The following is a 16,828-nucleotide window of genomic DNA, read 5'->3' on the forward strand; positions in this document are numbered from 1 at the left end:
AAATGTCTTTGCTTCTAATGTGTGAGTAAATTATCCACAGGGCACAGTTTTGTTATTCATGGAAAGCAGAAACTAAGATGGTAAAGAGCCTCCTCACATGTATTGCAACTTCTACGATATGTATTATACAAAGCTAGTATTTTGGAGGGAAAATAGAGTAAAGTACATTATTAAGCCTATGAAAATGTCATTTTATTTAATTAATTTTTTATGTTTCAAATTTTTATTTAAATTCTAGTTAGTTAGCATATAGTGTAATACTGATTTCAGGAGTAGAACTTATGATTCATCACTTACTGACAACACCCAGTGCTTATCACAGGTGCCCTCCTTGATCCCTATCTCCCATTTAGCCCCTCCCCCACCCACCTCCCTCCAGCCAACCTCAGTTTGTTCTCTATAGTTAAGAGTTTCTTATGGTATGCCATACCATAAAAGTTTCGTCATTTTAATCTTAAATATAACCTATTGAATTCCATTAAGGAATAAACATAAGCTATTTAATTAATTATTCCATTTTTTTCTTATTTACAAAGTACATTTAATCTAAATGCCTTTATAGAAAAAGAGGTAGAAACGTTACTTTCAACTTTTGTTTTGTATTCCTTTTTATTTTATAAACTAGTGCCAAGATATTATTGGGTGAGACATGCTGGTTAAGATACTCAAGAGGAGCAAACCTGTTTTATATTTTAATTCTAATTGTTTATTATTTGTCAGTAGCTCAGGAAAAGTCCTAATAGTCTCTTTATAGATCTGATATTATCAACAGTGAACATAAAAATATGTGTTTTGTGGCATGCAGATTTCTGATAGAAAAAAACAGGTGCTTAGGTACAAGGCCAAGAATTAAAATAATTCTGTTCATGGCTTCTTTTTTTAAGGAGACAACCTATGGTATTCATTTTCAAGAAACAAAACTTTATTGAAGAGTCTTACTTATAGTTTAGGACAATATATTTTAATTTTTCAGTATAAATTACCAATTGTTAATGAATATGGTGTATACCTGAGTATGTGTATATCTGAACTTTTCATTTATTCCCATTAAATCCAGATCCTTTGACACCTTCAGAATCAACTCAAGAGTTACATGCATCAGGTAAATAATTACATTTTATATTACATTATCTAAGCATCAGTAGCCATACCATAATCTGATAATATTGATAGATGCACATGCTACATATAATATTGATAGATAATATTGATAGATATACATACTCAAGTTTCCAATCTCCAGATGCCAAAAAATAGGCATATATTTATCATACAATCAAAATAGTCAATAAGCTGACTGAACATTGGTTACAGATAATTAAATGCTTTGCCCACTTCAATTCTTTCTTATTTTATTCTCCAGAGTTTTACTTCTTTTTTTAAATTTCCCAAATCCTCTGAAATTTTCTTAGAGTGCATCATAAACAAAATTCCCAGCTATATGCAATAACATGTTTGTTCAGTGTAACTAGCTTCATGTGATATATTTCTGTCAATAAACCACGGTCTGGTTTTTGAGCTTGTTTCTAAAGATTGAAATTATCATTTTTACTTGAAATAGATTCATAACTTAGAATAGTCTGGGCAAACTTTTCTCTAGCCCTAGGCTGGGAATTACAAAGTTGTGTTCTACTTTTGGCCCCTCACGAATACTCACTATTACACAGAGAAATGTTTTTAACCTAACTACGCCCTTGAACCACTATTTCTAGAACTTTCACATTCCCTTTTCTTACACCTCCAGTGGCATCCTCCTAGACTACAAACCTCTATGTTCTTCATTGGCTCCTAGTCAGTGATGTACTGTAATATTTCAGCAGTTCATTACATCTAACATGTAATCCCGCAGATTCACTGAGATAACCCCCATAAAGGGCTTGGCCTTGTGTTGGCACCCATACGTGTTCTAGAAGTGGGTGCTAGTCCTGTTATTAATGGTTACATTTAGGAAGCACATTGGGCAATTCTGAATAAATCCATACTTAGTGGAAATTTTAAGATTCCAATTTCTCCATAATTCAGGCTCCAGATTTTGCAGTCCCTTTGGTGTTCCTCTTCTTGCTCTTTCACATCCTTCAGCCAACTTGCCCTGGTCATTTTTCTTCTACTACGTGGGTCCTCCTACCCTAGGCCAGATGCATCTCACTTCTCCCCTCCCTCTCCCCGGGGCCAAACCTCTTGTACTATAGCCCTTACCCCACATTTCCCCCAAGGAATAACTCATTTACATCCTGTTGCCATGTGAGCAAATAAATAGGCATAGGTCTGATCAGGTCACTGATCTCAAAGCCTTTGGTGACATAACCCTTTCTACAGAATTCAGTGCCAAATGGTGGAGGGTCCTAGGCACTAGCTAAAGAATTTGTGTTTAGGTCTCTCCATCATCTGGCCCCAAGTGCCCCTCAAGTCTCAATTCCCACCACCCCATCTTGGCTGCTGTGCTGACTTGTACGCCCCCAACCTATAATCCCCATACACTGTGCTTTCAGAAATCTGTGCCACTGAAACCCTGTCCCCTGGTCCTCCCAACCTCTTCTCTTTCACCCCCAACCCCCACCACCATTGGCTCCTGACCCTCTGCCTCTCCAAACCTTCAACAGCCTCAAAGGCCCATCTCGACATATTCCTTCCAGTCACACCTCCTGATTCTTCTAGACAGAAAATCAATCTTCTCTTTTCAACTCCTGTAGCATTGTAGACATATCACTTTTATAGAATTTGACCATGGTCAGTGAGTATTATTGGTAGTAGTGTACACACAATACTTCTGGAACATTCCTCTCTCTCATTTCTCATCTCTGTAGTAAGACGGCATTACTGAATCCTTCCCTGGTGGTGAGAGGGTTGATAGTTGTTGGATAAATCTTTCTGAATTATAAAGTGATCATTTGATTTTCAATGACATGATCTCTTTGCTTTCCTCACGAAGATATGCCTGAATACTCAGTCACGAATGAATTTTGCCGCAAACACTTCTTAATTGGAATTCTACTCCGAGAAGTTGGCTTTGCCCTGCAAGAAGACCAAGACATCAGGCACTTAGCTTTAGCTGTCCTAAAAAATTTAATGGCTAAGCATTCATTTGATGATCGATACAGACAACCAGTGAGTGATTTTTGTTTCTTCCTTCCCTAAACACCATTTAATGGCTCACTGCATTAAATGCATAGCAAACCCACAAGTCTATTGATTTTTATGTGAATAATTTCTTTTGACTACCTTTCCACCTAGGAGAAGCAGGCCCAGATAGCAAGTTTATACATGCCCCTCTATGGCATGCTTCTGGACAACATGCCAAGGATTTACCTAAAGGACCTGTATCCTTTTACTGTCAACACATCTAATCAGGTCAGTTTACAAAATGGTTCAAATGTGCATTTTAATAAAGAGTTTGCCTGTTTTGTATTTTTGCCCTGGAGAGCCATTTTCCCTCAACTGTGAGCAAACTAAGCACTTCGTGCTAGCCATTTTGAGATGTTGGCATCAATGTCATTTGGTCCACATTGGCCCCTGAAGCCTTCCACCTCATCCATCATTTTCCTCTCTTCTCTGTATCACCTTCCAGTTCTGTCCAGTTTTTACCAGGTTCCTCTGTTGCATGCATGGCCCCATCCACAGCGTGCCCCTCCTCCCTCCCCCCTCCCCTAACCTTTCCCCTACATGAGCTTCGTGACCACCTGGTGTTAGTGTAGCCAAGTGCTTCAGTCACACCCAGGAGTGGCCTGTTTGCCATCCCTCCTCCACTGAGGCACCATAGTAGCTGCCCAGCAAGCCACTTGAGACCGGATACTTCTGTTCACAGCCCAGATGAATTAACACACTATGGAAGGCAAGATATTACCACCTTGAAGTTAGGAGCTATGCCTTTGGAAAGCTGTTTAGAGGAAGACCTTGTTCAAGTCCCAGTGATACCAGTTTCTAGCAATGTAACCTTAGATAAGTAATCCAGGCTCTTTCAACCTCTACTCTCTTCTTTATAGAATGGGATAGAATTCCTCCATCACAGGATTCTTATGAGGATTAAATGGTCTAGTAGAAAACCCTTATAGAGACCAGCACATAATATTTGGAATTTGTTTTTAGTATTAGTAATAGACATAATATAACCCATGATTATAATGATATGTAATCTATAGTATAATCCATAAAAAATCAGTAGCCATTCCAACCATTTAGTTTATATCTATAAGGTAGTTTCAGCTACGTTGTTAAAAAAAAATCACATAAGAAATCAAGTGATGACTAGGGGTATGGGCTTGTCAAAGAGTATGGTTGTGACTATTTATTTCTACTACCTACTTTTGCAGAAGACCTTTGCTGGAATATGAAAGGTCGAGTCAAATAGAATCAAATCAAAAGTGTAACAAAGAAAGCATGTGTGGGTTTCCAATGTTGAAATATGGCAATTCCCATTAATCTCTTCTGTGCTTGAAATGCAGGGGTCTAGAGACGACCTCAGCACCAATGGAGGATTTCACACCCAGTCAGCTATGAAACATGCAAACTCTGTGGACACATCATTTTCTAAAGATGTTTTAAACTCCATAGCAGGTACTTAAGACCTTTGGTGAACACTTGTGTATCACTCTCATTCATGTTTACGTCACGTATCATCATGTTTTTTACCCACTCCATAATTCAATGTGCATAATTTCTGTATGTCAAAGTACACTATAGTTATACAGCTAAAGAGTTTCTTTACCCATTTATTTAAAAACCATCCAGGGGCTTCCTCTTTCTACTTAGCATTCAGTTCTTCTTGGCTCAAAGAGCAGTCTGCTCATATGTTAGCAAATTGCTTCATTCTGGAAACAATCTTTAAGTTTTCATTACGTACAACCTGTTAAAATATAATAGCCCGTCAACTTCAAAATTTACTTTTAAGAACTATTTTGGAAATGTCATTTTCAATTCTTATAAACTGTCAAAATTTGAAAGCTTCTTCCCCAAAAGCAACCTTATGAGCATTTATTAAAGCATTTTTATAAGAGAAACTTTCTTTTAAAAGTTTTTTTGAGAAATCAAAGGAACAAGCAGTACTTTATTTCCACTTATAATGGCCTAAATTTTCCTAAATCCTTAATGCCGGTGTGGTCTTCACGACCATTCTTACAATGTGGTATGTCTTTAATGGCAATTCCAGACTCTGTTATGTCAACCTTGCCCAACACTGACACCACCTCCATGCTCCATATCTTTTTGGGTCATCATTTTAGCTCTGTGTGTGTGCCCATTGCATCTCATTATCATCTGTGTGCTGTGGCTTGTGTTTGCAGCATTTTCATCAATAGCTATTTCTACAGTAAACCATGCTGACTCCAGAGCCTCCTTAGCAAGTCTTGACTCCAACCCAAGCACCAATGAGAAGAGCAGTGAGAAGACTGACAACTGTGAAAAGGTGGGGCTTCTTTCCCAATTATGCAGCACCTTGTGAGTCAGCAGTCTCTCACTCTACCTCAACTCTTCTTGGTTCTTCCACTCCTAGGTCCCTAGACCCTTGTCTTTGATAGGATCAACCCTTCGATTTGACAAGTTAGATCAAGCAGAAACCAGGAGTCTTCTCATGTGCTTTCTTCACATTATGAAGACCATTTCGGAAGGTAAGGAGAGCTCTTGAAAATTACAATTTTTTAAAAAGGAAGAAACTTTGAGTTTCCAAGAGTCTCATGCTCCATGGTATTTCCTTTCAGAGACGCTGATTGCCTACTGGCAAAGAGCACCCAGCCCAGAGGTATCTGACTTCTTCAGCATCTTGGAGTAAGTGATAGAGTTGATTTGTTAACATTTTCTTCTGAAGCTTCAAAATAGTTTAGTGTGCCATCCTTCGTTCTAAGGACCCATATACTAAACTATCTATCAATGGTAATGGATGAAATATTTAAAGAAAATGTATTTTTTTCTTCTAATGTACTTAAATGAATGGTTTGTATAAATAAAAGGTCATGAATAATTAGAATGTGACTTTTTTTCCTTTCCAGTGTTTGTCTTCAAAATTTCAGATACCTAGGGAAACGCAACATAATAAGGTAATAACTTTAAAATTCCAATAGGTTAATCTGGTCTTTTAAAAAAATTATGACAAATAGTGATTTATCCAGTTAGACTTATAGATATATGTTAGAAATCTTAAAATGCACATAAGGATTGTAAGGTTGTCCTCACAGTAGACACAGGAGTTTAATGATTGCCCTATACCCATAGTAGGTCTAGGACTAGTTAAAGCTGTTGAGAGAATAAAACACAAAACATACCTTTCTGAAAGGAAACCACATTTCCTACATAGTCTGAACTAACTTACCTATCATTTGTATAGATGTAATGTAGACGATTTCTATTTAAGAAAATACATCCAGGGCGTAATGTAGACGATTTCTATTTAAGAAAATACATCCAGGGTGCCTGGGTGGCTCAGTGGGTTAAAGCCCCTGCTTTCGGCTCAGGTCATGATCTCAGGGTCCTGGGATCAAGCCCCGAGTCAGGCTCTCTGCTCAGCAGGGAGCCTTGCTTCTCCCTCTCTCTCTCTGCCTGCATCTCTGTCTACTTGTGATCTTTGTCTGTCAAATAAATAAGTAAAATCTTAAAAAAAAAAAAAAAAGAAAATACATCCAATGTGAATAAGTCACAGGAATAAAAGGTACAACGTAGGGAATATAATCTTTGGTTTTGTTGTTTGGGGACAGATGAGGTGCACTTTTGGGGACTACCACAAACATATAGACTCGTCAAATCAGTATGTTGTACACCTGAGACTAATATAACACTGTGTGTCAACTATTCTTCAATTAGAAGGAAAGAAAGAAAGAATATAACTCCCAGTAAGCTAAAGAGAAAAATGAATCTGGAATAACTCTTGTGTTGACATCCTTTCCTCGTGAGAGACCATGAAGCCCCCAGCACCTTCGCTAAACCCCCAATTCCCATTGCTGGAAGAAAATACAATTCTGTTTTTCATAGCATGTGAACTTATTTCCTTGTTCAATAATCAACCTGTCAGTTGCCATTCTGTATTTATAAATAAATTACAAATACTGAGCTATGATTAAAACATCTGTTTTCCTTGCAGAAAAATTGCCGCTGCATTTAAATTTGTGCAGTCCACCCAGAACAATGGAACTCTCAAGGGATCTAATCCTTCCTGCCAAGCATCAGGTCCCTTGTCACAATGGTAACATCACATTTGCTTGATATTTGTAATCATATTGTGTGTATAAATGTGTGTATATGTATGCATATATGTGTGTATATACATGTATATGTGTGTATATGTGTACACATATATACACATGTATCAATGTGTTGTATATATGTATATGTGTGTATATATATGCATAAATACATGGATAGGAGGTGTATACGTGTATGGGGGTATGGATGCACACACATGAGGTTGCATGGATGCACACACACACATGTGTATATATGCATATACTTCAAACCAAATGCAGATTTCAAGTAACTCTGTGTTCTTCTGAAAAAACTTCTCAGGTACTGCCCGGTCTGCCCCGCTAGCTTGTGAAGACCTAAGAGGCAAGGATTATGCTTTATTTATGTGCACTCGGGGCACAATGCCATGCATAGGATGAGGGTTAATAGGTACCTTAATTTAATTGAACCCAAAAAGACATAATTCCAATATATGACTCATTTAATGTTTCTTAACCTCCTAGTGACAAAGTAAAATGAGAGGTTGTATCCCCATTCCTCTCAATAATTGTAATATGTCAGCAGCATCTTTAGAGCTCAAATTGTTTTTTAAAGGGTCAAAGGCAGGGAGGCTTTGGATGTCCCCATAAGCTTATGGTAGGTTTCCTAGTCATTACACTGATTTGACTAGCATATAGGACCTGGAGTCATCCTTTATTAACCTACCCTGTAGGGAAATTTTGCCCTGAAATGCTACTTTAATTCTCCCCTGAGTCTAGTAAATAAGAATTCTTTGCTAAAATTTTCTCCAGTTTGATTTATTCTTCCCAGAGTTACCATAATAATATATAACAGGAAAATGGCTGTATTTTAGAAAGAATTTTAGAAATAAGAAAGTGGTAAATAACCAGTAAATCATGGAGTAAATTTTGCCTCTTCGTCCATAAGACTCCTTAAAGTGGCCCCTTGTGTAAAAATAAATGAGAAAATGTAATAGGTGTGTTTTGCAAATGGTAATAGAGTAGAGGATATAAACAATGACTTTTTATGTTTAAAGACCGTAATAATTTACCTGAGGTCACTGTGGTTTTGTTGATGTTTGGTCAGTTAGATTTCAGGCTTCTTCCTGAATGATCTAGACAGGTCCTGGCCATTCCTACCTCTCGCTCTCTAGAAACCAGGATTTTTCCTCCAGAATTTCCAGACTAAAATAGACTCAAAACCTGGAAATAAACCAGTCCCAAAGGTCCCAGCCATACAACCCAGGACCCATTATTTCTTGTAGCTTCAGGAATGACAAGGACTCCTCTGGCTCTTGAAAACCAAAGTTAGATCTTCTGGGCCTCAGTCCATCCAGAGCGTTTGATTTGGTCAGAACCAAATGAGCCTTGAAAAGCGTGACCAAGAGAAAACCATTGCCATACCTATAAGCTTGACTCTTCAGGGTTTTTCCTATTGCCGGCTTTCCTCAAAAAAATGTTCTATTATCTTGGCCAAAAGATAGCTTAAATGAATGTTAAGAATGGGAAGTGTTCCTACTTCCACATAACACTGGTTCATTCCCCCAGATGGAAGTGCCAAGGAGATATCAAATGAGAGCCACTGCCAGCCATTGTCATTGGCCTGGAAAGTACCTGCACTCAGGGACCCCCTACTTCTCTCCCCTACCAGGACAGAATCCCATGAACTTCCAATGGAATCTCACGATTTCATTAAACAGTAGTGAATATGCCTGTTCAGATTAAATTCAGTACCTACTATTCTTCTATCATACTTTGGTATTAATTATCCTTCTGAACCTTTTTTTGGTTTAAATAAAACTTCTCCTAAAGTATTCTTAAAACCCCCTTTTATCATGTTACCTATAATCAATATTTTTAATGCAACATCTCTGTTTAAAAATTGTTTTTGTTTGACTCAATCTAGAATACTTGATTGAGCATCTATATGTCATCTCTCTCGTACATTAACCATTTTTTCCTATTTAATTTTCAGGATGCATACCACGTCCACTCATGAAGGACATAAGCAGCACAGATCACAAACCTTACCTATAATTCGAGGCAAAAATGCACTTTCGAACCCCAAACTCTTACAGATGTTAGACAACACCATATCCAGTAAGTAAGCAAGAAATAATAGGAACATGATGGTGATCAGTGTTTCTCTAGATGTGTGGAAAACATGAAATGCATTATAATGTTTCAGCAACGTAGGGAATGTTGGCATGCCACCGAGATCACTGCTTTTCAGGCTTGCTGTAGCCCAGAGAATTTTTTTTTAATTATTTAATTTTTTATTTGACAGAGAGAGAAATCACAAGCAGGCAGAGAGGCAGGCAGATAGGAAGGGAGAAGCAGGCTCCCTGCTGAGCAGAGAGCCCGATGTGGGGCTCGATCCCAGGACTCTGGGATCATGACCCGAGCCGAAGGCAGAGGCTTAACCCACTGAGCCACCCAGGTGCCCCCAGAGAATTTTTTTTAGAGGGAAAAAAAAAATCACCAAAGAGGGAGGTTTAAAAAATGTAGTGTCCTTATAAAGAAGAAAGGGAAAAAAGCGAATCACTAGGTATAATCTGCTGGGTGTAGCTCTTCTGGTATCAAGTGACTTTGCTATTGTCAGGCTTCTGGGGCCTCTCAACCAGATTATTGTCTGCTCTTCAAGAAGAGCAGAAAGTTGCCCATGTTCTAGAAACAACATGTGTGACATCTTGAACACAATAATGCACACATTCCAGCTTGTGAATGAGGAAAAATGGACCCAGTGTTTTTTGTACTGTGTACATGTTACTGATTCTGGGCATATGACCAGAGTTACCTGTTTGAAGACATGTGCCTTCACCTATAAATAACTTTAGTGCCTTTAATGGCCATTGATGCACACTGTCCACAGAGACTGTACATTTAGTCTGTTAGCCTGGGAGCATAAAACTTGACCCAGACTGAGAATGAGAGAAATGTGACTTTGTCAATGCCTGTGTCAATGGAAAAGAATTAAAAACTAATGGCAAATGGATCACTCTCGTCTATAGCTGACATATAAAAAGGGCAAACACACTGTTTTTGTCAGTTTGAGTTGTTACAAGTTAACAGTTTGGGTGGCTTAAACGACAAACATTTATTTCTCATAGTTCTGGAAAGGTGGGAGGTCCAAGGTCAAGGTGCCAACAGATTTGATGTCTGGTGTGAGCCTTCTTCCTGGCTTGCAGACAGACACCTTCTTATTGTGTCCTCACATGACAGAGAGATAGGTGATCTTTCTGGTGTCCCTTTTTATAAGAGCACTAACCCATTCAGGAGAGTTCCACTCTCAAGAGCTAATTACCTTCCAAAGATCCCCCTCCAAATACTATCATATTGGGTTTGGGGCTTCAACATATGAATCGTCGGGGGTGGGGGCAGGGGAGACACAAACAGTCTATAGCATCCACTAAAGACTCTGTCTGGAGTTTTTGATTCAGCCAATAAGGTAATTGAACAAACAAAAGCACTTTGATTTAATAAATCGCTTAACAAAACACCAGTAAACATTGAATATGTTATAATAGAAAAAAGTCTTTTACGGGATACAAAGAATTTTCTTAGACATTTATGCATGTTCTACTTTATATTTTGCAGGCAACTCCAATGAAATAGACATTGTGCACCATGTGGACACAGAGGCCAATATAGCTACAGAGGTTTGCCTGACTATTCTGGACCTGCTATCCCTCTTCACCCAGACTCACCAGGTAAGTTGATTCTAACATCTTCACAACATAAAATGGGAGGTAGAAAAGTCGTAGGAAGTCAAGAACCTATTTTTAAAGTATTTTATGAAATCAACTAACCTTACATAAATCTACATAAGCGTGAGTGGAAAAAAATTTGAAAGATGAGACTCAGAATTTAACAGAAGTTGACTACTGCTCAAATGATATACGTACATACATACATCACTATTGTCAAATAATAAACATTTTTCCTTATTCCTCCTGCTTCACTCTCAGGCAAGCCCAGCTAAGGGAAGTGTGTTTCTACTTTTTCAATCTTGAGGGGAGAGACAAATGACAGCTAGACCCAACATCTTTCCGTGTGCTTATTTGTCATTTATGTAGCTACATACTATTAGAATCACCAGAGTTAAAAAGTCTGGCCATACCAATTTTTGGCAAGGATATAGAAAAACTGGAACTTTCATCCACTGATGATGGGAATGCAGACACTCTAGAAAACAGTATAGCAGTCTAAAACGTTGAAACTGTGTCTGTCGTGTGACCAGCCATTCCAACACTGAGAATTTATCCAGGAGAAATAAAAGCATTTCATTTAGTCACACAAAACTGTGTACACAAATATTCATAGAAGCCTTATTTTTAATAAACGCTGAAAACAACCCAAATGTACATCAACAGGTGAATGGATTTTACTAATGGTCGTATATCCATATACTAGAATACTGCTCACTCATGTTCAGTGAAAGAAGCCAAACAAAAAGTTTGGATTGTATGTCTCCATTTACATAAAATTTTAGAAATGTGAACTATAGAAATTACATGTCAGCTATACCTCAATAAAGATATTTAAACTATTAGCTCAATCTAATGAGCTTATAAATGTTCAGGGTTGAACTCGGAAGAGTTGGATCCACTGAATAAAGTCTGCACCAAACAGAATGATTACGCCAAGAAAGCTCTGCTTTCAGGTGAAATGTCATCATGGGTAATAGGAAAAGCAAAAACCATATTTTAATTATTTATTACTCAGTGACAATGTCAATCAAATCTCAGACATCACAAAGGCCCTATCAAAGCCTACGAGGACCTGCCTCTCTGAGACCGCATCTGTGACCTCCTCTTCTACACTTCTCCTCATCTCACCCCATGCCCCATTCTCAGGCTGCTCTGCTCTTTTTTTTTCTTTTCAACCTTGAACTCATAAGCTTCTTCCCAACTCATGTCCCTGGTACTATCTGTTTCTCTCTCCCTAAACAGTCCCTTCAGATCTGCCCATAACCAATTCCTTTAGTTCACATATCAGTTCATTCATTAAAGAGGTCTTGACTAACTACCCTGTCTAGAGTAACCCTATCCCCAAAGTAATTACTTTTTGTTATATCCTATCATTCTGCTCTATTTTCTTATTTCATAATTTTTTCAATCACTGCTGTATAAGTTTCAGTGGGAACATAGGTCTTATCGCCTTATTCAATACAATTTCCAGCACTTAGAATTGTGCCTACCACATAGTAGGTTCACAATAAATATCTTTCAAAAAAAAAAAAAAAGTTGTCCTTTCACTCATCCTAAATAACTTCTTTGTTAAATTTCCAGAGACAGCTCCAACAATCTGAATGTCAAAATTCAATGATGAAGAGGGTCTTTGACACCTACATGCTCTTTTTCCAAGTCAACCAGTCAGCCACAGCACTGAAGCATGTGTTTGCCTCCTTGAGATTATTTGTATGCAAGGTAAGCGTTCTCCTAGTTCCAGTGAAAGCTCAGGGAAGGATGATGATAAATGCATATTAATCCTGACATCTCTCAGTATGGAGGAAAGGATCCCTGTGTTTCAACAATGTTGGGTGAATAGAAAGCATTTCAAAGCTCTTAATCTCTAGTTCTGGGTCGTCACTGGTTATTGATGCATGGGAGACTTACAATGTAGAGAATGATTATTTCTAGGGAAAAAATATTAATATAGACTTAAATAAATACAATTCTATCCCTTCCACTTGCAGATGGAAGAAAAAGACAAGGTTTAAAAAAAAAGGTAGATTTTGTTCTAAGGAATTCTAAAATTGGGCATAAACAGAGCGACATGAAAGCATGGTCCACCCTTAACCAGTCCTTCTATTTCCATAGTTTCCTTCAGCATTCTTTCAGGGGCCAGCCGACCTGTGTGGATCATTCTGCTATGAAGTCCTGAAATGCTGTAACCACAGGTCACGGTCAACGCAGACCGAAGCATCAGCTCTTCTGTACTTTTTCATGAGGAAGAATTTTGAATTTAACAAGCAGAAGTCAATTGTCCGGTCTCACTTACAAGTAAGTGCTGTCAAGTTTCATTAATGCTGTTGTGAAAACCACTCATCTGTTCCAGCACTGATAAAAGCCGCCTGGCTTCAGGGCAAAAGCTACCAACTCCTCTACCAGACCCCTCCTTGAAGACGCTTGGCATAGTCAACTCTCACTCAGAGGAAGAGGGCAGAAATCAACAAAGTCCGTAACTCCACTTAGACTTTTCCTTTCTTCTGCCAGGGAACAGAATCAAATGGAATACACAACTCGGGAGACCATGGCTAGAATGCCAAACCCCACCAGATTCTCCTCGCAGAGAATCTTTCTTCCTCGCAGAGAAGTGTCTTTCTTTAAGGCATCCCAAGATTCCTTCAACCTTCTTATATAAATATCTAAAATTATAGGAAACGCCCTAGATGACATGACCTTCTAAAAATTTAATGCATGAAGATGCTATTCCTGGGACCCACAGGGAGAAATCAAAGACGCATTCATCCAGTCCAATGGATTTCTTTAAAATTACTATTTCTCGGTTATCACTTTTGAAGTTCCATTGTTCTTTTCTCTTCTAGCTCATCAAGGCCGTAAGCCAGTTAATAGCTGACGCTGGGATTGGAGGCTCTCGGTTTCAACATTCCCTTGCAATTACCAATAATTTTGCCAATGGAGACAAGCAAATGAAAGTAAGAAATGCTTTGTGGGCATTTTCAAAGACTTAGAAACTAAACTGAATTCTTTTGTGAAATATCAAAATCGTTTAAAAATACAAGTTCTGTATTTTGTTTTTTGAGACTTGAACTGCGTGCTAACATTGAGTTTGCTTATTTGAATTAATAATCAGTTCTAACACTGTCAGTCTGTCATCTGTTAAGTGGAATTTGCAAGATGTGTGATTGAATGGGATATTCATTTTCTTATAATCTTACTCTTGGCCAAATTTATTGAATCATTCTTTTAGAAATTTCAGAAGATTTCTTCTTTAGTCATGGTACTGAAAAGTCCAGGGATAGAGTCCAGGGCATGGCTGAGCCCAGGGATTAAAACAATGTTTCAACATTAATTTGAAAGGATAGCTGTACCCCCATGTTCATAGCAGCATTATTTACAATAGCCCAGGCATGGAAACAAGCTAAGGGTCCATCAGTGAATGAATGGATAATGCAATTGCATATATTCAATGGAATAGCATTCATCCATAAAAACTAAGGAAATCTTACCATTTATGACAACATGGATAGACATTATGCTAAGTGAAATAAGTCAGACAAAAAAGACAAATACTGTATGATCTCACTTATGTGTATCTTAACACTTATGTGTAATCTTAACAACAACAACAACAACAAAAAAAAAAAACCCTGAAAATCATGGAAAAAGAAATCAGACCTGTGGTTATCAGAGGCAGGTGGTGGGGAGTGGGGAAATTGGGGGAAGGTGGTCATCAGATACAAACTTCTCATTGTAGGAGAGATAAGAAATAGGGATGTCAGGTACAACATGATGACCATAGCTAACACTGGTCTATGCTATACAGAAAAGTTAGTTTAGAGAGAAAATCCTGAGTTGTCTTCATAAGGGGATTTTCTTTTCCTTTTTCCTTTTTTTCCTCTTCCTCTGTATTTCATCTACATGAGAAGGTGGTTGTGAGCTGAACTTATTGTGGTACTCATTTCCCGATATATATATAGATATATATATAGATATATATATCTATATATATATCTATATATATATATCAGATCACCATGCTGTATGCCTTAAACTCACCCAGTGATGTATATCAGATACTTCTGAGAAAAAATTTAATAAAAAAGTTTTTTTTAATTAAAAAATCATCATGTTTTCAGGCCCCCTTTCCGTACTGCCTCAATGTTTGCCTGTCTCTATCTCTCAGCTTAGTTTTCCTCTTTGTTTACTTCATTTACAAGTAAATGTAAATGCTCTCCCCATGAGCTTACTCTTTCAGAAATCCTGAGGACACTGGAATATTCTATAAGTGGAAAAAGTGCCTCAGATCACCTGGGTGGCACAGTTGCCTAAGTGTCTGTCTTCAGCTCAGGTCATGGTCCTGGTGTCTGGGGACTGAGCCCTGTGTGGGGCTGCCTGCTCAGCAGGGAATCTGCTTCTCCTTCTCCTTCTACCCCTCCCCTTCTCCCCCAGCTTATGCTATCTCTCTTTGTCTCAAATAAATAAAATTGTTTAAAAAAAAAGGAAAGAAAAAACACCTTGTTCTGTAGTCCCAATCAATGTCCCAGACTTGAATCTCTTTGTTTAAACCTTGTATCATATTCCCATTCCTAAACCAATCACTGGCTTGAGGGGTCAAAGAAGTTGATTGGCCAGGCCAGTTTGGTGGACTACACACTGGTGCCCCCAAATGAAGTAGACCCTTTCAAATCACATGAACCAGAGCCAGAGAGGTGAGAGCTTCAAAGAGCAATCAGGATGCTCTTACTAGAAGAAGCTAGGTGAGCAGAGAAGAGAGAGTCCCCTGCAGTTCTTATGCTCAAATGTGTACAACCACAATCAACACGTAGAATCATATCTAAAGAAATAAAGAAAATTCATATTTATGAACAACATAGAGAATGCACCCAGCTGTGACGCCAAGCCACGATTAATAGCATAACTTGAAGTAACCTACCTTAGGGGTTAAGAACAGATAACGACCCAGGTGCTCTGTTTTCCAAAGAACAGCAACTTCCCAGCAGAGGTGAAAGATCTGACGAAACGTATAAGGACTGTTTTGATGGCAACAGCTCAGATGAAGGAGCATGAGAAGGACCCCGAGATGCTGGTGGATCTCCAGTACAGTCTGGCAAACTCCTATGCAAGCACCCCTGAGCTGCGGAGGACCTGGCTTGAAAGCATGGCCAAGATTCATGCAAGAAACGGAGACTTATCTGAGGTAATTAGCCAAGGCTCAGTCCTCCACTGGTATTGTCCTCTTTATCAGGACAACTGGATTGTCATTTACAGTAGGCTACCATATTTTTCCACCTATCTAGATATGACCCAATGATATATGATGTGCATTAAATTTGCAAGTAGGATTCAAGAATGCCCGACTCCATGTAAAGGATACCAAGTCAAGGCCAGACTTGTTGGTATCAGCTGTAATTGTAGGATATGCAATGCAGAACTGAAGGGTAAAAGCCTAAGACTAAGGAGGATGGTTGTAAGGATGTCTGGAAATTGCGTTATGTAAGTTAATGTTCTGTGTTTTAAAAAGTCTTCCCTGGAATTGGACTCGGATGGGAAAGTTTGCCACCATGGTGAGTAATCTCGGGCTGGGGTAATCTGTCCTCATTTGCAGCTAGTCTGAACTGGTGTTGGAAATATTAATGCTCCCATGAGCCATGTGAGGAGAGTGCACTGTGTGAAGGTTATAAATCATACCTAACTTTTTTATGTCCGTTCAAACACTGGGCGGATTTTTATGCAGCAATTCACAGCCCCCAAGTGGTTTCCAGACACCAAGTGGGAAACTTCTGCCTTATTCTCAGAAATATGCCCCTTTGGGGAAGAGATTAATTTGTCTGGAATAATCCTAACACCTGAAGTTCTTCTAAACACATATGAGGGATCCTGGAATAGAAATAGAGTCGATCAGAAACCCCAGTTGGAGGCAATTTGGTGGGACAAGAATGAGAAACTCTAGTTCCCTTGGACGGTCCAGAAAATGGA

General features: G+C 38.5%; 1 protein-coding gene across 4 annotated transcripts in view; it reads left to right on the forward strand.

The window, feature by feature from the left end:
- Positions 1–16,828, forward strand: part of DOCK10 (dedicator of cytokinesis 10) — a gene marked incomplete at its 3' end in the record, with an annotated part of 267,236 nt that overhangs the window by 225,593 nt on the left and 24,815 nt on the right. For all 4 annotated transcript variants that reach the window (XM_080798220.1, XM_080798222.1, XM_080798219.1 and 1 more), the window contains exons 31-45: positions 1,058–1,102; positions 2,930–3,105; positions 3,232–3,348; positions 4,440–4,551; positions 5,277–5,398; positions 5,486–5,600; positions 5,691–5,757; positions 5,979–6,026; positions 7,064–7,165; positions 9,139–9,263; positions 10,761–10,873; positions 12,455–12,592; positions 12,986–13,168; positions 13,714–13,824; positions 15,834–16,049. In XM_080798220.1, coding sequence (XP_080654346.1) covers positions 1,058–1,102; positions 2,930–3,105; positions 3,232–3,348; positions 4,440–4,551; positions 5,277–5,398; positions 5,486–5,600; positions 5,691–5,757; positions 5,979–6,026; positions 7,064–7,165; positions 9,139–9,263; positions 10,761–10,873; positions 12,455–12,592; positions 12,986–13,168; positions 13,714–13,824; positions 15,834–16,049 — 1,790 coding nt within the window. The remainder of the gene's footprint in view (positions 1–1,057; positions 1,103–2,929; positions 3,106–3,231; positions 3,349–4,439; positions 4,552–5,276; positions 5,399–5,485; positions 5,601–5,690; positions 5,758–5,978; positions 6,027–7,063; positions 7,166–9,138; positions 9,264–10,760; positions 10,874–12,454; positions 12,593–12,985; positions 13,169–13,713; positions 13,825–15,833; positions 16,050–16,828) is intronic.

Source organism: Martes martes (assembly GCF_963455335.1).
Source record: "Martes martes genome assembly, chromosome: 3".
Lineage (NCBI taxonomy): Eukaryota > Metazoa > Chordata > Mammalia > Carnivora > Mustelidae > Martes > Martes martes.